This window comes from Papio anubis, chromosome 7 (genome assembly GCF_008728515.1).
Source record: "Papio anubis isolate 15944 chromosome 7, Panubis1.0, whole genome shotgun sequence".
Taxonomy (NCBI): domain Eukaryota; kingdom Metazoa; phylum Chordata; class Mammalia; order Primates; family Cercopithecidae; genus Papio; species Papio anubis.
In genome coordinates this window covers 17,697,462-17,724,411 of record NC_044982.1, presented here as the reverse complement: position 1 = coordinate 17,724,411, position 26,950 = coordinate 17,697,462, and the positions used below count along the sequence as shown (strand labels likewise).

The 26,950-nt window shown below is 35.5% G+C and overlaps 1 protein-coding gene and 1 long non-coding RNA gene across 8 annotated transcripts in view; one reads left to right on the top strand and one right to left on the bottom strand.

Moving 5' to 3' along the window:
- TTC8 (tetratricopeptide repeat domain 8) overlaps positions 1 to 26,950 on the top strand; it is a 65,954-nt gene that overhangs the window by 25,867 nt on the left and 13,137 nt on the right. For 4 of the 6 annotated variants that reach the window (XM_009212108.4, XM_009212107.2, XM_003902147.4 and 1 more), the window contains 8 exons: positions 980 to 1,100; positions 2,397 to 2,460; positions 2,573 to 2,732; positions 2,962 to 3,051; positions 5,358 to 5,402; positions 14,480 to 14,565; positions 18,642 to 18,729; positions 22,785 to 22,895. In XM_009212108.4, the coding sequence (XP_009210372.1) occupies positions 980 to 1,100; positions 2,397 to 2,460; positions 2,573 to 2,732; positions 2,962 to 3,051; positions 5,358 to 5,402; positions 14,480 to 14,565; positions 18,642 to 18,729; positions 22,785 to 22,895 (765 nt within the window). Of the gene's footprint in view, positions 1 to 979; positions 1,101 to 2,396; positions 2,461 to 2,572; positions 2,733 to 2,961; positions 3,052 to 5,357; positions 5,403 to 8,145; positions 8,224 to 14,479; positions 14,566 to 18,641; positions 18,730 to 22,784; positions 22,896 to 26,950 lie in introns of all 6 variants that reach the window. The other 2 variants (XM_003902146.4, XM_009212110.3) reach the window with 1 other exon arrangement.
- Positions 13,280 to 26,950, bottom strand: part of LOC103886427 — a 32,813-nt gene continuing 19,142 nt past the window's right edge. For both annotated transcript variants that reach the window (XR_004184821.1, XR_650015.4), the window contains exon 5: positions 13,280 to 13,360. This is a non-coding gene — a long non-coding RNA (uncharacterized LOC103886427). The remainder of the gene's footprint in view (positions 13,361 to 26,950) is intronic.

The window sequence follows — 26,950 nt, the reverse complement described above, 5'->3', positions numbered from 1 at the left end:
GCTGCTACTTCCTTTAGGCTCTAGAGTCACTTCTGTGCTGCAGCTTCAAGAGTTGCCTTCTTTTCAAATCCTCCACAGGACACCAAGCTTTATTGTTTTCTGCCTCTATTCTGTAGTAAAGGAAAGGTAGAAATTTCAGGTAAAATAATTTCATATGTTTAATAAGAAATTTAATTGTGTACATGTTTACATTGAATTTTTCAAAGTAAAGCAAGGCTGATAAAATATTTTCCAGTTATATTTCTTAATTACCTTTTCCCTTTTTTTCATTATCTAGCAGGTTTTCTACTGACTAGATCACAAAGCAACCAGTGTTGTTTCATTATTGAAATTGGGTAAATTGATCTTAGTTCAGTTCACCTAACATTTCTTGAATACCTACTGTCTACAAAAACCACAGATATTATGGAAAATTCCAAAGTGAAGAAGGTATAAAAGCTTGCATTCTGGGGACGGAAGAGCTAACATATACCCAAATAAATAGAGTGTTTTTCAAATATAGTTAAGTGGGCAATAATAGAGGCATAAAGAGAACTCTCTGTGAGAAAGACAAGAGCGTGTAATAGGTTTAGAACTGGAACCTCAGGGAAGGCTTTATAATAAAGGACTTGACCTTCAAGAAGGAAGGCAGAAAGAACAGTGTGGTTGTAGCTTTATTCATTTGTTTTCCAATTATTATTTTGGTAAAATTTTCTCTAAAGATCTATCTTTTTATTTCTAAAAAGGGGTGTTAGAAGACTACCAGGTAATTACCCCACTTTTATTTACTATGTAATTGATGCGTGGGTTGTTTCTTCATTAATAATAATGCCTTCTTGTATTAGTTTTTGACATGGCCCTTTAAATTAGAATAACGTAGCAAGAGGTGAACATGTTTAATACAAAATGAAATAACAACAATGAAGGATGGCTATTCTATAAGCCGTGTAGTATTTCTAATGCTATTTTAATGTGTGTTTTATTTATCCATGGTTTTTAGGCAGCTTGGATCTTAAAAGCAAGAGCACTAACAGAAATGGTGTACATAGATGAAATTGATGTAGATCAGGAGGGAATTGCAGAAATGATGCTGGATGAAAATGCTATTGCTCAAGTTCCACGTAAGTATTGGGTTTTCAGTTAAGTTAATGAAATACCATTGAGAGGAAGAATACTATGTATAAGAGGGATATATGTATATACCTATGTATTTCTACACTTTATATATAGAAACATTATATACATGAAACAAAAATGATGAAAAAAAATTACTTCGAGTAAATAGTTTCTGTTCTGCCTTATAGTACAAAGGCTTTTTCCCCACAATTCAGTTATCTTAAACTTAAGGTATGAGATTGATGTATAACAATTTTCTAATACAAGCTATATTATGCATTTTAGAAATAATTTATATCTATGTTCAACTGCTGATCATATGGAAAAAATTTATAAAAATACATTCTATTTGAACTACTTGTCTAATATATCAGAATATTGTTTATCTGGGAAGTATCCAAACAACAGAGGTGTTCTAAGAGGACTTTAAAAAAAGATCCTTTGAAAACATCAGTTTATTGTTATAATTGAGCATGATTTGCTCTAAGTCATAATGTGAGGTAATGAGGTGATATGCTGGGCTGTGAGTGTCTGTTGGGATTGACCCAGAGGCACAGTCCCCAGCTTGCAGATGTGGTGGTACAAATGGTATTGGATAAAGGCTGGTCCGAGTGCAGTGGTGTTTACAACTACTTGATCACAACCCATTATAGGTTTCTTTGTTCCTTCTCCACTCCCACTGCTTCACTTGACTAGCCTTAAAAAAAATGGTATTGAATGATAACCAGGACATTCGGTGGTCTTGCTGGTAATTATAGTTCTTAGTCATTTATATCTTTTGGAAGGTAATAGCTATTTTAAACCTTCAAATAGAAATTGAGAAAAAAAATACATATTTTTATGTTAAAATGTCTTTCTTTACCATTATTTTGTTCTTTTAGAGTTAAAATATCTAAATTCTAGATATTGTGAATAAATTATGTTTTATTGGAAGAAGTTTATATGAGAAATAATTGAACTATGAGGATAGAACCATTATTTTGAACTTTGGAGCCTGTTAGTCTTGAGTTTAAATCCCAGCCCTACTAATAGGCTGACCTGTTTATTTAATTCTGTGAACCTTTGTTAAATGGGTTAATACTACCTGCTTTACAGACTTAGTGTGAAGATTAAATGTGATGACATAAGTAACATGATAGGTACTCATTAAATATTAGTCTAAAACACATTTCCCTAAAATATATTTCTTGCTATTAATGTCTTTTTCACCAGGCCAGCACAGTTCTGAAAACTGTATTAGCTTACAGTTTTTACAGATTAATTGATAATATATAAATTGAATTAGCCATCCTGTCTCCTAGGCCCTGGAACGTCTTTGAAACTCCCTGGAACTAATCAGACAGGAGGATCTAGTCAGGCCGTTAGGTATGTACTTCTGCTTCGTATCCTCTGCCACTAAATGTTGATCAGACTGTATGAGAGAAAGTCTTTCCTCAAATGATCTTCTGTGTATTATAACAATTTATAATCTTCACAGGCCAATCACACAAGCTGGAAGACCCATTACAGGTTTCCTCAGGCCCAGCACACAGAGTGGAAGGCCAGGCACTATGGAACAGGCCATCAGAACCCCCAGAACCGCCTACACAGCCCGCCCTATCACCAGCTCCTCCGGAAGATTTGTCAGGCTGGGAACGGTAAATTCTATCAGCTTTCCCATAGCCTTGTATGACTTTGGTATTACCAAAGTAGCTTTATACATTAGTACATCATTTTCCCCTGTTGTTATAGTGGAGAATTATATGGAAGATTTTTGAAGGTGGTTGTTTTTATTTTATGTTGCTTTTATATTTTTATGCATATTAAACTTGTTTATGTTTCAAGAGAAAGTTTCAGATCTCTTGTTCTATTGTTTTTCTTCTGTAGGCTTCCATGCTTACAAGTCCTGATGGACCATTTATAAATTTATCTAGACTGAATTTAACAAAATATTCCCAGAAACCTAAGTTGGCAAAGGTATGTACTTAAAATGATTTTGAGTTATAAAGTAATATTACATGTATGATGATAATGACAAATTAGAAAATGAATAAAAACTTGTGAAGGAAAGGCCGTCTTTATTGAAGTGGAAATGTTTAATATGTAAAATTACTCTTAGTCTTTGAGTTAATTGAGTTAAGAAAAGTCAGTCAGAAATAAAGTACATATACCATTGTTATAGGAAACTCTTTTCCCTTGATAAAGAGTAGTAATTTATAACAAAGAAAGCAGTTATGCAGCATCATCTTTGTAGAATGAAGCTTAAGAAGTCATCTGTATATGTACGTAGTTTTTTCTTTTTTAGCTTGGACTATTCTCAGAGAAATAATTTTCTATCCTTGTAGCTTTTTAGGACTGTCAAAAAATGATAAAAATTATGTACTCTTAATTAGTAATTTATCAGGCATCTCAATAAGGATTACTCAAACCACATAGCAGCATGCCAACTACATTAGTAATTATTACTACTCAAAGATTAAGTGCTCCTTCAAATTAAAGAGAAAATGAGAGGCAGAGGGAGAGGGAGAAAGGGAAAGAGAAGGAGAGGAAGAAAAAGAGAAAGAGAAAAATAAAGGAAGGTGTCCATGACCTTTTCAGTATATAAACCTTGAGGGTGAGCTTGCAATAATTCAGAGACAGGAGCACTTATCTTCTGGAAACTGGTTTAAGCCTAGCTCAGGTTTTTAGCTGAAATCTCTGAGCATAAGTGCTGAGGTCATTCCTAATCTCAGTTCTAATGGTGTTTAACATACGTGTTTACTAAATACCAAACACTAGAGAAAATTAAAATGGACACTAGCTGTACAGACTTAAGTTTAAGTCTGAAAAAAAGATGCCATTTGGTAGACAGGGAATTAGCCTATAATAATGCTGCTGATTTTTTTTCTTAAATTCTTGTTTGGCAGCAATCCAGTTGACTTCATTTAGTAAAATTGTAAAGCTATCCTTACTTCCCTTTCTTTTATGAGAGTGGAGTATTGAAAGCAACTCACATGGAATATCTGGTTCCCGACCATTTAAGGCCACTTACTTGAAGGGACTGTCTGCCTGGTTGATACCATTGCTATATTTTGACCAGAGAGTCTGTCAATGAAAGCATTTTTCTCAATTAAATTAAGATGCATCCAGGACAGACCTGGTCTGTTACTAGATTTAGCCTGAACTAGATTTTGTGCTTTTTTAGTATGTCGTAGAAATAATGCCAGGTTTTCCTGTCTTTGGCCCTGAGCTTGCCTTGACCCACCAGGACTCATTTTTAATATAGGCATATTGCTTGGGGTGTCTAGGGTGACCCTATGACACTGTCTTTGATGCTATAACATCCTTTTCATGGCAGTGGTAGCACCAACTGCATTCTTAACTTTTCTTTCTTTATAACAGAAAAAATGGAGGGATTGTTATAGGTTTTTTTTTGTTTTTTTTTTTTTAAAGAAAGGCCTTGTCTTCATTTTTTAAAAAAATTGGTTGCCTCCAAGTCTTCTTTGTTAGTAACCTTGATATCTTCTAGGGATGTTAGCCTCTTTGCAAGTGGTATTATGGAAAGTAGTATGATGGTATTATGGAAAAAGGTAATGCCAATAAGAGTAAATGCTTATTTGTTTAGAGGAGTTGAGTGAAATATTGGAAATAAGTGTTCTTAGCCCTGGCTGTCCATGTGAGTTATCTGAGGGCTTTAAAACATATAAGATCAGGCCTTTGCCATCTCCCCAACTTTGATTTAATTTAAGTGGTCTGATCTGCGACCCACCACCAGGTGTTCCCAATGTCCAGCTTGGCCGAGTAGCATCCTGCTGAAGAAACCTGAATATTCTGAATCATAGAGTTACTATAAATACCATCTAAGGAGAAATAGCTTTAAAAATTAAGCAAAAAACACCTCGCTTTACTCTTGTACTCTACTTTGTTTCAGTAGAAACTTCCAGTTTTTTTATGTCTAAATTGTCCTTATTAATATCATAATCACTGAATAATATATGTAGAGAGTGTAAAGAATTGTCTCCATCTGTTTTACGACAATCCTGAAGTTGGTCTTTAAGAAATAAACTTTTCATTTGTCTTTCTAATAAAATATACAATATGAAAAAAATGTTTAATTCTTTGAGCATTCTAGTTTGTAGTCTGCTAAAACCAGAATCAGTTGTAAATAGTAATATTTTAAAATGAGTGATTGTAACAAAAGATGGATAGGCCCTTTTATCTATAAATCCAAGGCTTTAGAGTGCTTTTGTTAACATAAAATTTAAAAAACATCTAATGTAGTTTTGACACTTTTTTCTTCACAGGCTTTGTTTGAGTATATCTTTCATCATGAAAATGATGTTAAGACTGTAAGTTTTGAATTCATGCTATTTTCTTTTGAAATTTTTCTGACTTTGTAAGTCTAGATTCTGAAATATTCTATTTCTGACCTTATAAACAGATGAAATTATTAAAGATTGGAGAATTATTAATACTTTAAAATCCACCCTCCGTTTCAGTGGGAAAATGTGTATAAATACACAAGCGATAAGAACTATGCCTCGTTCATAGAGTATGTAGATCTCCAATAAATGGGAAGATACAGATAATTGAGAATACTGCATGATGTGCTTGTGTTAAAGTTATAGTTTTTATGCTAATGGTATTGTTGATCCATTTATTTCCTTAATCCATATAGTATATTCTAGGTTTACTAATGCACGTATTTCTGTTATTTTTGTGGTGTGTCCTTTTCCCCTGTCTTTAACATTTTGTAATCAAAGATTTCAAACATACAAAAGTAGAGGGAATCATCTTCATGGCCTCTTAACAGAGAATTTTAAAGTCATATGCGTATGACTTCTCAAATTGTTTTGATTTTTGCATGCTTATATGCAAATGAACACAAGCGGAACAACTTTGGTCAAATGTAGTTCATTCTACAGTGTCTGATTGCATGTTTTCTCATTTTCCTATTAGTTCCAGGAAAAAGGCTTTATATCCATATATTAAGCATTTAGGAAAATAAAAATGTTTTCCTTAATTGTGTTTTCTTTTTTTCTTCTTCTTTTTATTTTGAGACAGAGTCTCACTCTGTCACCCAGGCTGGAATGCAGTGGCATTATCATGGGTCACTGCAGCTTTGACTTCCCAGGCTCAGGCGATCCTCCCGTCTCAGCCTCCCAAGTAACTTTGACCACAGGCATGTGACACCATGCCTAGCTAAAAAAAAAAAAAAATTATCTATAGAGACATGCTCTCCCTATGTTGCCCAGGCTGGTCTTGAATTCCTGGCCTTAAGTGATCCTCCTGCCTCAACCTCCCAAAGTGCTGGGATTTCAGGTATGAGCCACCATAGCCATCCCTTAATTGTGTTTTTTATGTGTCAACCACTAGCTATACACTAGGAGACCTAACAAAAAATATGATACTTTTCCCTGCCTCTACAAGCCATGTAATCTAGCTGAAGAAATAAAATGGACATAAATGAAATAATTAAAGAGGTAACTGTCAAACTGTGAAGTTGTTACCAAGTAGGAAAAGGAAAAATTCAGAAGGGATGATATTAGTAAAGATCCATAAAATAAGTAGGATGTATGGAAAGGAGGAAAAAGAAATGTAAAGAAAGGGCAAAAATAAGAATAAGATATGGAATGATCAATAAATAGGCCTTATCCTAGAAAATAGGAGTTCCACAGAGACATTTTAAAGAAGGAAGTGACAGAACTTGATGATAGATTTGATACGGGGAACAAAGGAAAGACAGACAGGTCAAATCTGCCTCCTAAAGATGCTGTGAGAAGAGTGACAGTTTTATTAGCAGAAATGGGATAATTAGGGAAGGAAGTCAGTTTGTGAAGAAGCTGACTAAGTGACTTGAAGGCATTTTGAGTTTGAAATGACAAAAGACTACCTAAGTGGAGATACCATTGCATGTGTTGGGAGATGTGACATTGAAATCTAGGGGACAGCCTGGGCCACATATACAGAATGCGGTGTTCATAGATGTGGTTATATAGGGAAAAAAAAATACGAAAGTTGGGACAACTGAGAAACCATGCACATTTCTGGAAACGAAAGTCAGCCATCTTAACTTCATAAAAAGCTGGTGAGAGGCTTTCAGCATGATGATATATAAAATTATGTGGTCAAACTGTAATTAAAAAGCATTAGAATGCTATTCCATTTCACAAACTAGTAAATCTCGAATGACTAAAGTATCGTAAAGTGATACTCTTATATTTGGAAGATTAATGCATATCAGGGGAATCTATTCTTTCATCCAATATATGTTTGAACCACAGTTCCAGCCCTGAGATCACACAGTGAAACAAGCAGACAAAGTCTCTGCTCTTTTAGAGATAATATTCTGGTTGGGCAAGGAATAGAAACAAATAAACTTTAAAATGTATGAAGTCTCATGGGCTAATGAGTACTGTAACAACAAAGAAGCAGGAAAACAGGTAAGGGAATAAATAATGACATCGGGGAGGATGCTATTTTGGATGGAGTAGGGAGTGGTTATTGAAGTCACTCTGAACAGAAAACATGTGGCTCAGTGGCTGAATTCCAGCACTTTGGGAGGCTGAGGCAGGTGTATCACGTGAGCCCAGGAGTTCGAGACCAGCCTAGGCAACGTGGTGAAACCCTGTCTCTACAAAAAATACAAAAGTTAGCCAGGCGTGGTGGCACGTGCTTGTGGTCCCAGCTACTCTAGAGGGGTAGAGCTGTAGTCCTGGCTACTCTGGGAGGATCACCTGAACCCAGGGAGGTCGAGGCTGCAGTGAGCCATGATCATGCCACTGCACTGCAGCTTAGGTGACAGAGTGAGACTCTGTGTCAAAAATAAAAAGAAAGAAAAGAAAACATTTCAACAGACACCTCAATGAAGGGGGACAGGAACCACATCATTATGTGTAGGAAGGGCATTTTCAAAGAGCTTTAATGTAAAGGCCCTGAGTAGAAGCATGCTTGGGTTGCCTGAGGAACAGCAAGAAGGCCAGTGTGGCTGAGTGAGGCCTGTGAGGAGGAAGAGTTGTTGGTGATGAGTTCAGAAGCTAGACAGATCATAAGCCATTTGTAGGTCATGGCAACAGTGTTTTTCATTGATAGATTCATCTTGAGGATGTAGTTCTACATCTTGGAATTTACCCATTCTTATTGAGGAATAAAAATCACATTGAAAAAAATGTAAGATTTATTCCCTGCACTACTACACTTATGTTCTAAAGATTCTAAGGATTAGCAGACTTTAATTTTTACATGTTATGTTAGTATCCTAGTTCTTCATGCATATGGACTTAACAAAATTTGATTTTAAACAGATAGAGTAGTAACATTTAAACTTTTTATTTTAAGCAGCAAAATCCTTTTCTTCAAGTGAAATCTTATCTAGACCCTAATATGTAAAACAGACAAAAGTCGAGCTACTTGAATTATAGCAGGGCTAGCAAACTGAGAACATATCCATCAGCCCTCCTCCTTGCTCCTCCCACCCCATTATCTTCTACCTCTCAAATATTAGGGCTCTTGGGTAATTCCTATATTAGGCTCTGTTTCTAAATTACCTGGGGAATTATTAAATAAGGACTTCTGGATCTGTGCTAGACTTCCTGAGTCAGAATCCTCAAGGGTACATCTGGCGAATCTGTTGTTAATAAAAGCTCTGCAGGCAATGCTAATTTTCAGGCAGGATTGGAAAATACTGCTGTAGAATATAGTAGTTTAAAAACCAATGATTAATAGAAGGGTGTAATGCCAGGTGTTCCCGTGTAGTAAAATAGACCTGGGGAATACTAGCAGAACTCAAAAACCAGAACTCCCTATAGCAAACAAAATAAGAGGAGGTGTGTTACCTGTCTCAATGAAAGAAATCAGCAAATGAAGAGAAAAGAGACAACAAACATGACTCAAATATATCTCATTAACACGGAGGTGATAGTAAAAACTATTGAGAACTGGAGTCCCCATTTATAAATTATATATTTTTATTCTTGTAACAGTGACTCTCTTAAAACACCAAAATCAAGCAAAATTGTTGAACAAAATTGTTGACTCTTTTTGAAATCCATCTTTATAATTCGTTAAATGGCACTCGAGAAAATTTGGGGACTTTGTTTTAGATATTTATTCAATGAAGAATTTAAAAAATTTAAACTAGCAAACAATAGGGTATTTCATAAATTTGGTTGGATTTGTGAAACAATCACAAAGGAAAAAGACTCACTGATACGTATGTGTAATCCCTATCTAGTGGACAGAAACAAAATCAGAAGTAAAAGGGCAATAGAAGGGGGATACATACATGAAGCATGATTTTGAAATATTGGTATTTATCATGTATAAAAAAAGCTGATCTTGGCTGGGTGCAGTGGTTCCCACCTGTAATCCCAACACTATGGGAGGCTGAGGTGGGTGGATCACCTGAGGTCAGGAGTTTGAGACAAGCCTGGCCAGCGTGGTGAAACTCTGTCTCTACTAAAAATACAAAAATTAGCCGGGCGCGGTGGCGGGCGCCTGTAATCCCAGCTACTCAGGAGGCTGAGGCAGGAGAATCGCTTGAACCCGGGAGGCGGAGTTTGCAATGAGCCCAGATCACGCCATTGCACTTCAGCCTGGGTGACAAGAGCGAAACTCCATCTCAAAAAAAAAAAAAAAGCTTGATCTTAATTTTTGAAAAATTTTTATGAAAATAGAAATGACCCAAAACCAGACAACTTACATTAGAAAAAATGCTGGTAAATAAGCACATTAGAGGTGTACTTTCTTAATAACAACAAAAATGTAAAATAAAGAGGCTTTGGCCTTTGAGTTTTATATTTATGAAATTAGAAAAAAAATCCTGGGGGAGAGTACATTAGATAGCCATAAAGATATTTCCTCAATTTGTTTCTATAATTTCACTTCTCAGGAGATTGCAGGAAAAAGTAAAGTGCTGTATTTGCAATGGTGTTCATTGCAGCTTTAGGTATAGTGGCAAAACTGCTGGGAAAACAACCTAAATGTTTAATAATAGAGAATGAGTTTGGTAAATTATAATAAATAGCATAATGGAATCTTATGTAGCCATTAAAAACCATAATTATAAACACTAGGCAGAAGGATGAAAAGTGTTTATTTTATAATGTTAAGCCAAAAGTATGCCATTTAATATGTTAAACAGAAGTATAACTCTAAAAATATTTTGTATTTATGACAGATACTAGAAGGTATTACTTAAACATTAAAATGGTAGTATTTTGAGGTTAAGATGCATTCATTCCACAAATATTTGTTGAACGCCTATGTTGTACCTCATGGTACTAATGGAGATTAAGTCTAATTTTACCTTTGTTTTAAAATTTTTCAACAGTAATGTTATAGTAACTTTACATTTATAAAATGAATTATAAATTAGGGGCAATAATATGTTAAAATGCTTCCGATTTGTACTCTGCTTGTGATTTTCATCTGCTTACCCCCCATATACATACATTTTTGTAGAACATAAAATGGAGCAATTTGTTTTGTTATTATTTGGTGAAAAACACAAATTGTTCCTTTGTTTTCCATTTTATTTACTAATTCATATATTGATATATGCATTGATTATTCTTTAAACAATAATGATTGGGTTGTGTATATCAGTACTTTGATGGGTGCTAGCGGTGCTGAGTCGGACAGATGTCTTGTTCCATTTCGCACTCTGGTATGGTCTTGCCACATTATAGTGCTGTTGTGGATCAGGTTGTTCCATTAAAATGTCATTCTTGCTTTTACCAGAAATGTTATCTTCTGAATGGAAGAAGGATTTAGATAATGAGTATAAAGCATGTATTTTTATATCTTACATATATTTTGTAACTTTAGCTGGAAAAAGAAAAAAGGAATTCTGTTTTTTTAACATGTTAAGAAATCAGAGGTGTTTTTATATTTAGATTCCTTGGGTGCCCTCCAAATTTCTCTTTAAAGAAAGTATTTCACACAAATACAGAGACTACTATAGACCAATGTAAGAAATACCTTGAAATGGTGTTTAAATATTAAGAAAGTATAAAACTGATTCTCCATGGAAAACAATTTTTCTGTCTTTGAGCTTTTAGTGCTTTTCTTATGTTGTAGGGGTGGGCAGTATCAACAAAACTCAAGTGGCACGTGGGCTGGTGATTCCGTGTTTATCTACAGACAAATAGGAAGAATACTGTAGAGGTAGAGAACGCCACGAAGTGGTATTTACATTTTAAGGAAAAGTAAAGTTATCTATGGAAAACTGTTTTTGCCTTTGAGTATTTAATAACTCCCTTTCCCCACCTTTCCCTTTTTGGACAATATTGTTGGTATTGACAAAACTAAAATGGCATGTGAGTCGGTTATTCTGCAATCTTTGTTTCCACATGCTCTTTAATTTCATCATCTTGAAGTTGTTACAACTACAACATAGTGAAAGGATGACTTTTTAAAAACTTAGATCTGCCAAAATTCCTTCTACTTTTGGACGTTTATAAACTTATTGCTTTAAAAAATGACATTCTGAGCTTTTATTAATATCTAGATATTGGTTTTACTAAATCATCTAAAGATCATTAAATTTAAGTCTTATAGTTATTTATTTTAAAAATTTGGGAATGGTTATAGAAATATAGATCTTCTGTCACCACTTAAAAATTTTAAGGTTAATAGCTTTTAATTATGAATCTTATTACTATGACAGTTTTGTTTGGTTCTTAAGGTATTGTCAACAGAAGTCAGAAACAAAGATTATAATTAATTCAGTCAACAGATAGTTCTTGAATACCTCTTCTGTGCACAGCAATATTCCAGAACAACAGCAGAGATGTAAAAGAGGAGTATCTGTCCTCAGGGAGCTTGTCAGCCACTTAAAATTGTCCCAAATGGGCCAGGAATGGTGGCTCACACCTGTAAGCCCAGCACTTTGGGAGGCTGAGGCAGGTGGATCAACTTGAGGCCAAGAGTTCGAGACTAGCCTGGCCGACGTGGGGTGAAACCGTGTCTCTACTAAAAACATAAAAAATTAGCTGGGCGTGGTGGCACATACCTGTAATCCCAGCTATTCAAGAGGCTGAGGCATGAAAATTGCTTGAGCCTGGGAGCTGGAGGTGTTGAGATTGTGCCACTGCCCTCCATCCAGCTTGAGCAACATAGCAAGACTGTATCAAAAAAAAGAAAGGAAAGAAATTGTCACAAATGTTTTTCTTTAGTGCAGTGAGGACAGAAAAACCAAATTCTGCCAAAATATTTAGCAGTTTATTCTGAGTCCGTATGAGTGACCTCAGTCTGGGGATACATAGTCTCAAAAGGTCCTGAGAAAATGTGCCCAAGGCAATTGGGTTACAGTTTGGCTTTATACATTTCAGGAAAGTATGGGAATTGCAGGTAAAATCATAAATCGATACATGGAAGGTATACATTGATTGGGCCTGAAAATTCTGTACATCTCGAAGCCATGGCTTACATGTCATTGGTGGGTTTTAGGGATTCTTTAGGTGGCAATTAGGTAATCTTTGTCACTTGAAGTCAGTATATAGGGATGTTTAAGATCGGGGGTGTCTGCCATCTCTCATGTGATGCTGTACTACAGTCAGATTGGAAAGTAGGCCGCATTATACCAGGTTAGTTTAAAAAAATTGTTTAATGAGATTTTATGGTTTGTAGGGTGTGACTCCCCAAGCCTCCTTGGAAAGGATTTGGGGCAAGAGAAAAAAAGGTCAGAGTTCTGTCCTTAGCAGCCTGAGTCTTCATCATTATAATTTCTTTTTGCCATTTTTATTCTGTATCAATAATTTATATTAATATCCTTAACTGGATTAGTACAAACATATGGGTTCTCCATAGGATGACTTGTTTTAGAACCAACTATGCAGGCAAAACCAGCAGCCTGTAAGAAGCACTAAATCTAACCTTGGGAATTTAGAATACATAAAAAATTTTTGCATGACATCTTTTTCTAAAAAATAGAAGGTCTGTTTATACTAAGCATGAGAATGACTATGATCTATTTACTGGAAAAGGTCTTTATAAAGATCAAGTTAAAATGTTTAGATATTTACCATGTATGCCTGAATTGAGCTGGCTGAAAATATGTTTTTCTAGTATATCTGAAAATAATGCTAATTGAACTTATACTTTTCTCCTCATTTTTTTGGTTTCATTTTTATTTCTGGCTGGGGTCAGGGTGGTGGGGGAGAATAATAAGCATATGAAAGTAGTGTGTGGCTTGTTTTTAATTTTCATAGCTTTCAAGTACAGATGCTGATTTTTCAAGTCCATTAGAGGCTCAGCATGGTGTCACCATTTCTTTATAAGTAGTTTGCATATTTAGAGATCTCCCCTGGAGAAAGAGAAGATGGGGAACACAAGGAAAAATAATTAATTATACAGTAAGAGATTTAAGGAACTCTTCTCACATTCATTTCAGAAAAGAGTTGATATTAAGAAGTGGACAGTAATCTGGATGTGTTTTGAGATAATAGAACTGAAAATCTAAGAGTTACTTTAACTGAGCTCTTGGATATCATGATTATATTAACACTAGCTAAAGAATAAAAAATTTTCAGCCTTGAGAGAAAAATAGTATTATAAAAAATCAGAATTCTCTCTTAACTAGTAGCCCCAGCTTCTATTAATCCCATCTTTATCAGAGCTTCAAATTTCTGCAAAGACTGATTTGCTTTCCCTTTGTCAAAAATGGTTTCTACTTCCTCTGTATAAAATTCTAATTCTTACTTAGTCACCTCTTGTCTAATCTTGAATAAACAATAGAGGGAACAAATTTGAGAGTATTAAAGATATGGGATAAACAAATGTAAAATAGGAAAGCAATTGAAGAGAAGATCTTCTTCAGTTTTTAGCAAAGGGGAGTCTGCTGCTTAGAATTGACTGGGACGTAAGGTGGTGTCAGAAGAGTGGAATGATAGTTGTTGAAGACAGCAGTCATCCAAATACTTAAGTTCCTTTCACTCTTCTTCATGATCCCATTTTCCACATCTTTTCTCTACCTGCTTTCTTAATCTTTCTTTCTTTTTCTACATCTCTCTTGAAAGTGGACACTGCCCCTGGATACGGCTTACACACCAAAGACTTGACTGCCACGGAGTTTGGAGGCATTTTGAATCATTATACAGTAGATAAGTCAGGAGGAGTGGGTAAAAACTTAGGCATTTTTTAATATCAGTTTTGTGTCTTGTATATTAAAATTATATTCAAATATATTGTACATCTGCTTCCCTTTGATGAGTGTTTTTATCTCATCTGCTATTAGCCCTCTGGTCTGGAACTGATTAGCGAAAATTGGTGGGGCCATCTGGAAACATGAGCAACTTGAGTTTCTGTCTGATTTCTAATGCACGTTTTGACTGGTGCTAATTATATGGTCTATTTCATTATTTATTTTCCTGACTGCTTATTGTTAGAAAAGAAAATACTAATCTAAAATGAATTGTTTTCAAAGGCTTTGGATCTGGCTGCCCTCTCCACAGAGCATTCTCAGTACAAGGACTGGTGGTGGAAGGTACAGATTGGAAAATGTTACTACAGGTAAATTTCATTATTTTTGAAGGGCCTAGAAGTGGCCATGTATTTTAGGGTCTCAAATCTGATACTTTTTTGGAGGGTAGTTTTTCCCATGAAGAAACGAGAACTGGGTCTTTGGCTTACTTGATAAAGCGTTTACTTAACAATCACAGGGTAGCAATAAGAATTGATACCTTTAGAATAATAAAACTTTTGAGCTGAGAGAGGGAAGCTTTGAGACCATCAGGCCCAACTCCCCTTTTCACATGAGGAAGCTGAGGCCAAGAGAGTGGTTGTAATTTGCATCAGGAGCTAGTGAGTAACAGACCAGGGACTAGAACCAAGTCTGCTGATTTCTACTTCTGTTCTCTTGGTAATCAAATCTTTCATTTACACCCATGCCTCACATCTGTAAAACACTTCACAGTTAAGAGATACTTTGTTCCTACATTGTACCATTTCACTTAAGTCTCACAGCACCTTGGAGGTAGTGGCTATTGTTAGTCCTTTCTTCAGATGAGAAAAATTGAGCCTCACGAAGATAGTGATTTGTCCAAATTCACGTAAACAGTAAGTGGCAGAACAAGAACTTGAGCTCACTTTCTGATGCCAATTATCTTGCTGTTTCCACAATTCCATATTGTTTCTCTAGGACCTTAATATTCTTATATTCTCTTAATGTTTAAATGTATTTTAAAGCAAATTAACTGAAAGATCAGAAGAATCATAATGAATTTTATGAATATTTATAGAGCAACTAGTAAATAAGATCTGAAACTTGTTGCTGATATTGAAATGCATATAGAACATTTGGAAAAATAGAAACAAATGAACAATTCTATTTTATAAATATAAATATCTTTTATTATTAAAATAGGGTAGACTTCAGTTACTATGAACACACTTCAATATTTATAAGCTTCAGTTTTCATTCAAGTACTGTGAGAAAAAAGACTATAAATGGGATAAAAAGCATGCTTATTGTTCTGCCATTGAAATTAAGACTACTTTCCATTTAGATATTTCACATAGAACTCTAAAGTGTTTTTTCCTGCTGCTAGATGGAAAAAGTGTTTCCTGCTAAAAGGTAATTTTAGACCATTATATCATTAAACTCTTATGAATGTAATTCCTGGAGACAATCTTGAAATCTTGAGCTGCCAAGCAAAACCTTCAGAAATGCTTGATAATTAAAGGAAAGCAAAACTCTGATTGCTTTTGCCATCCATAAATGATGGCATTTAAATAAATATACCTTGTCATATTAAATTATCCTTCTTTTCTGTTCTTTAATACCTGCCCATCTTTATGACATATTCAGTATTCTTTCATTTACACATTCATTCACTCAGTAACATATTTAATGGGCAGCTACTCTGCCAGGAACTGGGAGTACAAAGATTAGATTGTCCCTTCTTTCAAATGGTTTACAACAGAATGGAAGAGAGGCCAGTAAATAATTACAGGTTAAGTATTTCTTATCTGAAATGCTTGGGAACAGAAGTGTTTCAGATTTTGTGTTTTTTCAGATTTTGGAATATTTGAATATATATATAATGAGATATCTTGGGGATGGGACCAGGTTTAAAGATGAAATTCACGTATGTTTCATGTAAACCTTATACACATAGGCTGAAGGTAATTTTATGTAATATTTTATTTTATTTTATTTTTTAGAGATGGGGTCTTGTTCTTTCACCCAGGCCGGAGTGTAGTTGTGTGATTATGGCTAACTACAGCCTCAATCTCCTAGGCTTAACCCATCCTTCTGCCTCAGTCTCCCAAGTAGCTGGGATTACAGGCACATGCCACCATGCCCAGCTAATTTTTTAAAACTTTCTTTTTTTTATAGAGACAGGTTCTTGCTATGTTGCCCAAGGTGGTCTTGAACCCCGGGCCTCACACCATCCTTCCGCCTTGGCATCCTAAGGTGCTGGGATTATAGGCATGAGCCACTGCATCCAGCCGTACTCCCATTATTATATCCTTTTCAATGAAACCAAATTCAGCATTCCCTAACCTGCTGTGTACTTTACTGCCTATGTACTTATGTTCATGGTTTAATTTTATTTTGGAAATGTCCCTCTTCCCTGCACATCTAGCTGTTGAAATCTTGCCTATTTACTATCTCCCTGAACCTCCTCTGTGCTCTCAAAGCACTTTTTTTCCTGATTGACCATAATATGATTAAATTTATTTGTGAACATGTTTTGTTTCATTCTTTGATTATCATTGCTTTAAGGACATGGTTGTTACCTTCTTCATTTTTCATCTCCTTACCATCATGAAATAAGCATACAGTTGACACTTTACAATTTTGTTAAATTTAAGTTGGAGAGAAAAAGTTGGCAGCTGGACTCTGACTCTTTGATATTGGCTGGTGTTTATGAACTTGACTGATGTTTTTTGCCTTGACTTTCTTTGAACATGGCATGCTCCATTTTCTTTGCACAAGAATTCATGTGGTAGATTGCTTTTTGATAGTATTAGATGAAGTTATCTCTTAAGGCTGTAGTAATAAAAAACATGGTTCTTTGACTTTCATGTAGCTCAATATCTCTGATTATATTTTTATTTTTTAAATTTATCTTTCTATCTCCATTGTTTTTAAAATAATCTATTTCTGTTTTCATATTCTTGTTTTATATGTATCTTTTTATTGTAATCCCTTTTAAATGATTTTTGGAAAGAAACAAGTTAGATAAAAATACACAGACTCTCATGGATACTTTAAATTAATGGAATTTAGTGACTGTATTTCAGTCACGTGTTTAAGACTTGCATGCACGGCCAGGCACGGTGGCTCATGCCTGTAATACCAGCACTTTGGGAGGCCAAGGTTGGAGGATAGCTTGAGCCCAGGAGTTTGCAGGCAGCCTTGGCAACAAGGTGAGACCCTGTCTTTACGAAAACAAAATACAGAAGTTAGCCAGGCCTAGTGGTACATGTCAGTAATCCCAGCTACTTGGGAGGCTGAGGCAGAGGATTGCTTGAGCCCCAGAGGGCAAGGCTGCGGTGTGCTGTGATCCCACCATTGCCCTCCAGCCTGGGCAACAGAGACTATCTCAAAAGAAATAAAAAGATTTTCATGTTCAGTTGATGTTATGTACATAAATATGATAAATATGTTGTTTTTCAGAACTTTAGAGTTCTTTGACCTTTAGCCTTTAACCACTTTCATCCCAAGGCCTCCAGTAGCTATTTGGGCATCAGCCACACCAATGCTTAAGGTTTAAGTTATGAAAAATGATCAAAGCTCTTCTTTCAAGCCTTTAAATGGAAATAGCACAATGGAGCATACTGTCTATCATTTTGATTTTATTTCACAAAATGAAACATTATCGTAGCTGAGTAGCTCTCAGATAGCTAAAAATGAGTGATTATGAGTAAGCCTAACAGATCTATTCAGGACATGAATGAATAGACCTGTTGAAAGTTGTGTTTTAATGATTGAATTAGTGGCAACAAATTCTTTCCTGGGTATAAGAGGTAGGCACTACTTACATCAGGACAATCATATTTAGGCAGGGAGCAAATCTCAGATTGATAGACTAGGACAATCAGTATCAGATACCTAATAAGGGAAAACAAGATTTCTAGAATAATAAAATGGTATAACTATATTACCCCAGTGTTAATTATTACTCGGTCAAAATAACTTTTAAAGATAGCTTTTAAAAATGTGCTTTTGTCTCAGAGCAGAAGATGTTTTCAAATAAATGTCATCCTTCAGCTCTTCCAGTAATATGGAGACTCTAAGCATTTATTCAGGTCACTTGCCATATGTCCAGCTGATCATAAGCTCTTTGGGTGGTGAACTGATGTGACCTGGCTTGCTAGCAGCTATTATCTTAGTCCTGCTGTGACTAGGCTTCAGACAGACTCCTTACATACCATTTGGGGGTTAGAAGCCGGTGAATATGGGAGATAGGCAACTTATTGCTAAACTGTAGAAATAAACATGTTAATTTATGTGTATGTGCAACATTACCTTCCTTGGTATGTGCTTCCTCTTATAATTTGTCTCTATTCATCCTCAGGGTGTGATCTAGTGTTTATTTTTAAGTTGAATGTCTAATTCTTAAAATTGCTATTTGTAGGTTGGGAATGTATCGTGAAGCAGAAAAACAGTTTAAATCAGCCCTGAAGCAGCAGGAAATGGTAGATACATTTCTGTACTTGGCAAAAGTAAGTAAATCTTAATTTGAGTGAAATCTGCCTTCTCAGAATAAATGTTTAAATTCTGGCCATTGCATGAGGAGAGTAAACAGCTTCTTCAGGAATATTTGGCAAGTTACTATGTTTAGATTTAACTTGTTTTTCTTTAGAGCAAGGGAAAAAATGAGAACATATGGAGGGTAACTGTCTCATAAGAAATTAATTGTCATAAAAAATAAGAAGACCCATTTGAAAGATTGCCCATTAGGACAGGAGAAAATACCATAGGCTCACTACTCGCACAGATAACAGGCCCCAGTGAGACCTTATTTTCTACAGTACATTTGTATCCCACTTGAGCACGTAGTAGAGAACAGGGACTGTGTTTACGTAGGTTCCTAGTTACTCGGCTGAGGCATAATAATAAAAATAATACTTCTCCTTTATTGATCACCTACTCAGTGTAAAACATTTTATCATGTTCATTATATATGCAGTTTAATTTAACCCTCACAATAACCCTGCAAAGGTGAGTTTTATCATTTCCTTTGTACTCTTAAGGTAAATTAAATTTAAAGAGGGGTAAGTTTTTCAGGGTCACTTGGTGGTTAGGAGTTAGCATTCGGATCCAGGTCTTTCTGACTCCAGACCTATTCACTGCTGCAGTGCCATCTGCAGCCCTACAGCAGAAATGATAGGGCCACCTAGAATTTTCTTGCATTTTTTTTTTTTTTTTGAGATGGAGTCTTGCTCTGTTGCCCAGGCTGGAGTACAGTGGCATGATCTCAGCTCACTATAACCTCTGCCTCCTGGATTCCAGTGATTCTCCTGCCTCAACCTCCCAAGTAGCTGGAATTACAGGTGCACGTCACCATGCCCAGCTAATTTTTGTATTTTTAGTAGAGGTGGGGTTTCACCATGCTGGCCAGGCTGGTCTTGAGCTGCCGGCCTCAAGTGATCTGCGTGCCTCGGCCTCTTAAAGTGCTGTGATTACAGGTGGGAGCCACCATGCCTGGCCAGAATTTTCAATAGTGGGGTAAAGTTACCTCTTGACCCTCACTGAGGCTATTTTGAAAGAAAAACACAAGTGGTGGTGATGACATGATTTTGCTTTATCTGTTAGAGTTTCTTAAATTAAAAAATGTGGTAAAGGAGATTCAAAAGAAGATGAGATATAAAAGGAAGTGCTACTAGTTCCTAAATATGGGAATAAAAATTAACATATGAAAAAGAAGCAAAATGAAAGTTATATAAATTTACCGTGCTAGTCTTAGTATGTTTTAATGACTTTCAAAAATGTTTGAAACTATCTGGTATCTAACTTTATCTTCTATATATGATATATTCAACTTAAACAATTTTTTTTTTTTTCTGAGTTAGGGTCTCACTCTGTCACCCAGGCTGGAGCGCAGTGGCATTATCACAACTCACTGCAGCCTTGACGTCCCACGTTCAGGCGATCCTCCCATCTCAGCCTCCTGAGTAGCTGGGACCACAGGTCACTGTGCCTGGATAATTTTTTTTTTTTGGTAGAGATGGAATCTTGCTGTGTTGCACAGGCTGGTCTCCAACTCCTGGCCTCAAGCGATCCTCTAGTCTCAGCCTCCCAAAGTGCTGGGATTACAGGTGTAAGCCATCATGCCCAGCCTACACTTAAAGTCTTAAAGAAGTTTCTAGGCATCATAGTAAACTTTTTGGAAAGAACTAGAAATTAAGGCTGAAGTCATACTATTTGACTGTCATCTTAATTGATAATCACTTACTATGTCATTGAAAAAATATGCTTTTTATTTAACTCTTGTTACATACATGACTTCACCTGTTTTTCCATAAATTGATTTGTTTAAATCTATTATTCCCTACACAACTATATAAAGGTAAGTTTTTCTTTAATGTATGCATGGATGGTTATTATGTAATAGAGATCAAGCAGATTTTAGTTTTGTCACAATGACACATGCATGCGTATGTTCATTGCAGCACTATTCGGAATAGCAAAGACATAGAATTAACTTAAATGCCCATCAATGACAGACTGGATAACGAAAATGTGGTACATATACACTGGAATACTATGCAGCCATAAAAAAGAATGAGAGCATGTCCTTTGAAGGAACATGGATGGAGCTGGAGGCCATTATCCTCAGCAAGCTAACGCAGGAACAGAAAACCAAATACCTCATGTTCTCACTTATAAGTGGGAGCTAACTGATGAGAACACATGGACACATAGAGGGGAGCAACAGACACTGGGGCCTCTGAGAGGGTGTAAGGAGGGAGAGGAGCAGAAAAAATGACTGAGTATTAGGCTTAATTCCTGGGTGATGAAATAATCTGTACAACAAACTCCCCATGATATGAGTTTACCTATATAACAAACCTGCACATGTACCCTGAAATTAAAAGTTAAAAAGTGAAAGAGCTCTGGCATGGTGACTTGTGCCTATAATCGCTGGACTTTGTGAGGCTGAGGCTGGAGCATTGCTTGAGTCCTGGAGTTTGAGACCAGCCTGGGCAACATAGTGAGACCCATCTCTTTAAAAAAGAAATGTGTATATATATGTGTGTATATATTTTTATATATTAATACAATATATTTAATTTATATAAAAATATATAAAATTATATAATTATAAATATATAAAAATAATATACATATATAATCATATAGTATAAATATGTAATATATAATATAATAAATATATAATATAATATAAATATATATTATAACTATATATAATGTTTATTATAATGTATACTATTATATAGTAATATAAATATTTTTATATAATATATATTTACATATGTTATATATACACAAAGGAAAGAGATCAAGCAGATTTTAAGAACATTGTTTTTTAAAGTTCTTAATTGTTAATTTAAAAATTAAACCTTTTAGATTATGTAAATACTAATTATATATTATTTGTTATATTTTTAAAGTATAGAACTTGTACAGTTCAAAAGTATATAAGTAAAAACTGAAAAGTTATTATCCGTACCTCTCTCTCTAATCTCAAACTTTAATGATAAATACTTTAGTTTTCTGTTGCATCCCTTTGGATTTTTTCTCAAAACACACTCTTACTGTTTAGAAAGTGGATCCGAAAATCATGAAAAAAGTGTCATAATCTTATGTTGTCATACGTAAAATAGTAATACTGTTTTAGAAATTCCTATTAAGTATATGGTTTATTCCTGCTAATGTTCTAATTGCTAATGAAGTGGAAGCCATTATGTGCTAACTTGCTTAACTCCCTGACCTCATGAACCTGTGTCCTCTCTTGTTTTGGAGGGGCCTGTCCACTGCCTGTCTCTCTCAGGCCTTGTTCCATGGGTCGTCTCCTCTTTATTCAGCATCTTTAACCTCAGTCTCCTAATTGGTTTCTTAATGCCAGCCTATAGCATACTCATGTCTGTTCTATCCTAAAAAGGTTTTCCCTCGATTCTTTCTTGTTTAGTTACTATTGCCAGTCTCTGGCATAGTAAGCTCACAGTAAGCATTTGTTAGAGAATAAATGAATGAATGCTTTATATATAACATGTGGAGATAAAACTATAACATCATTATTGAAAATTAATGCTGCACATTTTTGAAAATTCATTCTTCTTCTTCTTCTTCTCCTTCTTCTTCTTCTGCTTCTGCTTCTGCTTCTGCTTCTGCTTGTGCTTCTTTTCTTTTTAAAGACAGGATTTCACTCTGTTACCCAGGCTGGAGTGCAGTGGTGCAATCATGGCTCACTGCAGCCTTGACCTCCCAGGCTCCAGTGATCCTCCCATCTCAGCCTCCAAATAGCTGGGACTACAGGAACACACCAACATGCCCAGCTAATTTTTGTATTTTTTGTAGAGATGGGGTTTCACCGTGTTGCCCAGGCTGGTCTTGAACTTCTTCTGTTCTCAAGCAATCCAACCACCTCAGCCTCCTAAAATGCTGGGATTACAGGTGTGAGCCACCATGCCCGACTGAAAATTCTTTACTGTAGTATCTAGGAGATAATTTGTTACTAATCAATAATTATAAATGTCATAACAAATATTATTTTAAGAATCTATACTTTTATTGAAATGTATCTTGTTTTTAGGTTTATGTCTCATTGGATCAACCTGTGACTGCTTTAAATCTTTTCAAACAAGGCTTAGATAAGTTTCCAGGAGAAGTAACCCTGCTCTGTGGAATTGCAAGAATCTATGAGGTAATTCATGTTATTATTTTTTTTTTACTGATACACCATAGTTGTACATATTTTTGTGGTACATGTATATTTTAATTCCTGTATACAATGTGTAATGATCAAATCAGGGTAATTGAGTTATCTGTCACCTCAAACATTTATCTTTTCTTTGTGTTGGGAACATTACAATTCTTCTTTTCTAGCTATTTTGAAATATAAGGTAAATTATTGTTAACCATAATTTCCCTACTGTACTATCAAATAGTAGAACTTATTCTTTCTGTCTAAATATTTTTGTACCCCTTAACCAACTTCTCTTCATCCTCCAGTCTCCCCACACCCTTCCTAGCCTCTGGTAACCATAATTTTACTTTTTACCTCCATGAGATTCACTTTTTTAGCTACTGCATGAGTGAGAACATGTGGCACTTTTCTTTCTGTGCCTGGCTTATTTCACTTAACATAATGACTTCCAATTCCATTCATGTTCCTGCAAATGACAGGATTTTACCCTTTTTTATGGCTCAATATTACTTTATTGTGTCTATATACCACATTTTCTTTCCATTCATCCACTGATGGGCACTCAGGTTGATTCCACATCTTGGCTATTGTGAATAGTGCTGCAATAAACATGGGATATCTCTTTGATATACAGACTTCCTTTCTTTTGGATATATATTCATCAGTGGGATTGCTGGATCATATGGTAGGTCTATTTTGAGTTTTTCTGTGGAAACTCCATACTGTTTTCCATAACAACTATACTACTTTGCATTCCCATCAACGGTGTACGGGCATTCATTCCCCTGCCTTCACATCCTTGCCAGCATTAGTTATTTTTTGTCTTTTTGATGATAGCCCTTCTAACTGAGGTGAGATGATATTTCATTGTGGTTTTGATTTACATTTCCCTGATGATTAGTGATGTTGAGCATGTTTTCATATACCCTGTGGCCATTTGTATGTCTTCTTTTGAGAAATGTCTATTCAAGTCTTTTGTCCATATTTAAATTGGATTGCTTGTTTTCTTGTTGAATTATTTGAGTTCTATATTCTGGTAATTAATCCCTTCTTAGATAGTGTATTAGGTGATTCTTGCATTGCTATAACATTGGTATAAGAATGGACAAACAGTCCAATGGAACAGAATAGAAAGCCCCAAAATGTATCTACCACAAATGGACAAAAGTTGATACTGACATTACATTACATACTCTCTCTTTCTCTTTCTCTTTCTCTCTCTCTCTCTCTCTATATATATATGTATATATATATATATTTAGAGATGGGTTCTCACTCTGTTGCCCGGGCTAGATCACAGTGGCGTAATCATAACTGACTGCAGCCTCCAAATTCCTAGGCTCCAGTGATCCTCCTATGTCAGCCTCCTGGGTAGCTGGGACTACAGGCTTGTGCCCCCATGTCCAGCTAATTTTTTTTTTTTTTTTTTTACTGTTTGCAGAAATGAGGTCTTACTTTGTTGATCAGGCTGGTCTCGAACTCCTGGCTTCATGCTTATAAATTTTAGTCATGTCATCAAATTCCATGAAAAGTACCATTGAGATTTCTTCGCTGCTGTCTGATTACTATAGTTTTACAATAATTCATGATATCAGGTTGGGCAAATCCTACCACCTTGTTCTTCTTGTTTACAGTTGGTTTTCCTGGCCCTTTGCTCTTCCATAGTGATTGTAGGATTGGCCTATCAAAAACCATACAAATCCCTGGAGGCGTGTTGATTGGAATTACATTGAGTGTATGAATGATGGGGAGTGGGTGAGTGGTCTGCCTTTCTTCCCATTCTCAATCATGATATAACTCTCCATTTACTTAGGTCTTTTTTTGTTCTTCAGTGAATATTTTGTAATTATCTCCAGAAAGGTGGTGTGTTGGGGGTCCCCCAGACCACGCTTTCATTGATTTACTGGGACTGACAGGACTCAGATTTATTTCAGCAAAAGGATACAAAGTAAAATTAGTAAAAGGAAACAGCTCTTGGGGTAAAGTTCAGAGGAAACCAGGTACAAGCTTCCAAGAGCTCCCTCCCGGTGGAGTTACACAGGACACACTTAATTCTTCCAGCAGCGAGTTATGACAACTCATGAGAAGTGATGTCTACCAGGGAAGCTCATTAGAGACTCTGTATCCATGGTTACTATTGGATGCTGGTCATATAATCACACACACTGTTTATCACACAGCAAACACTCCCAGAAGTAAACAGGCATTCAGCACAAACCACACTGTTTATGCAAACAGGTTAGGTGTAGCAAGCTATGCTTATGATTTGGGGAAAGTTTCATATCAATGTAGAGAACCAGTCAAATTCCCAGATACAGGCCTTTCTAAGAATAGTGGTCTCAGGCCTGCTATGTTAACTTTTTTCTATGCAGGTGTATTTCTAGGTATAACTATGAATGGAATCCTTATTTTTTTTCTCTCTTGTATTTTCTATTTGATTATTTCTGGTGGATAGGAATGTATTACTTTTTAAACATGTTTTTGATACTAGCAACTCTTTAAATTTTAAGATCTTGTTCATAGGTCCTCTTGGATATTCTAAGTAAATAAAACAATCATCATTTGCAAATACAGGTAGTTTCATCTCTTCCCTTCAATTATTTTACCATTTTAAAAATGTGTCTTATTGCTTAGGACTTCTAATATATCTTTGAACAGACACATCTCTGTTTCCTTGAAATTCCTTGAAAATGCTAGGTATGATATTTTGAAATCATTTTCTTAGAAAAGAATGGAATATATTAATAGCTGCTATACCTAGGTGATAGTGTATGAATGATTTTTTTTATACTTTCTGTATTTTCCAGATTTTCCATAATAAGCATGCATTACTTTTTAAATAAAAATATTTTAACGTTGTCAAGAAAAACTATGATTTCCTTTTGAAATGTAATTTTTATAAATGTATAAATAGAAGACTTTGATAAATCAATAAAAATACTCTGGACTCTAAATTGAGTATGAATAAAACTTTGACCAACAAGCTAAACCAGTGGAATTCATGCTTGTTCTGGTGGTGACTATGCCAGTGCAATTGGAGCTCTGACCTTTAGGCCCTTGCCTTCTGCTCATTTCTGCCCTTTTGCCCTTCTCTTCTTAGGCAGGAAGTGCTAGCAGAAAGAGCTAGAGAACTATCCCATCTTTATTGCATGGTTGCTGGTCAGAAGAATTGCTTCCAAGCCTCTGTTACAGTCACTGTTGCTGTGGCTGTGATATGGAGTAGCTCTGGAGTGGATTCCTTTTCTCAACCTTTCCCTGCTCTACGTTGACTGTACACTTGAAGGAAGAAAGGAGTGGAGAGGAAAGCCTCTCAGTTGTAGGGAAAATCATGCACAAATAGAGTGATCAAAGACTAAGCACAGACTTGAAATAGTTGGTGGCAGTATTTCAGTCTTTTGCCTTGAATTTGCATAGTTAATTTACCTTATGTCAAAGTTTAGCACACCAAAGTCAGATTTCCAGTGTATTCTTTTTCTGTTTATGTGACAATAGATGTTCAGTTAATCAGTAAATTGGTTTTAGCATTGCAGCCTGCACTGTGTATGCCTGTAGGGTTTTTGTTATATACATCATGCTTGTCCTTGGCTGGAGGGATTCCATTCCTCTATGTTCTCTTCTTTTTATGTATCTTTCATTGTTGCAGATATCTTTTAAATATTGTCTATTTTAGGATGAATATGTTGAACTGCTTATTTTTCATTGTTTGTTTAAAATGATTTATCCTTGCCAGATTTCTTTGTTGGTTGTTTCAGTTTTTCTTGAGGTATTTTGTTTATTCATTTGAAAGACAGATCTTAATTTTAGCCGTTCTTTGTTGAAAGGCATTTGCAATTATAAGGCATAAGGCAATTGCATAACCTTACCCTGGAAATGTTATTCTAGGGGTCTTCAAACCTTACTGTGTATGAAATGACCTTGGGAGTGGATGGGAAGCATGACCCATCCTCTTCCTCTGTATCAGAAGTCTTGGAAGCTGGGACTCAGGCATCTGGATTTTTAGCAAGCTCACTAGGTGATTGATTCTGATGCAAAACAAGATTTGAAAACTACTG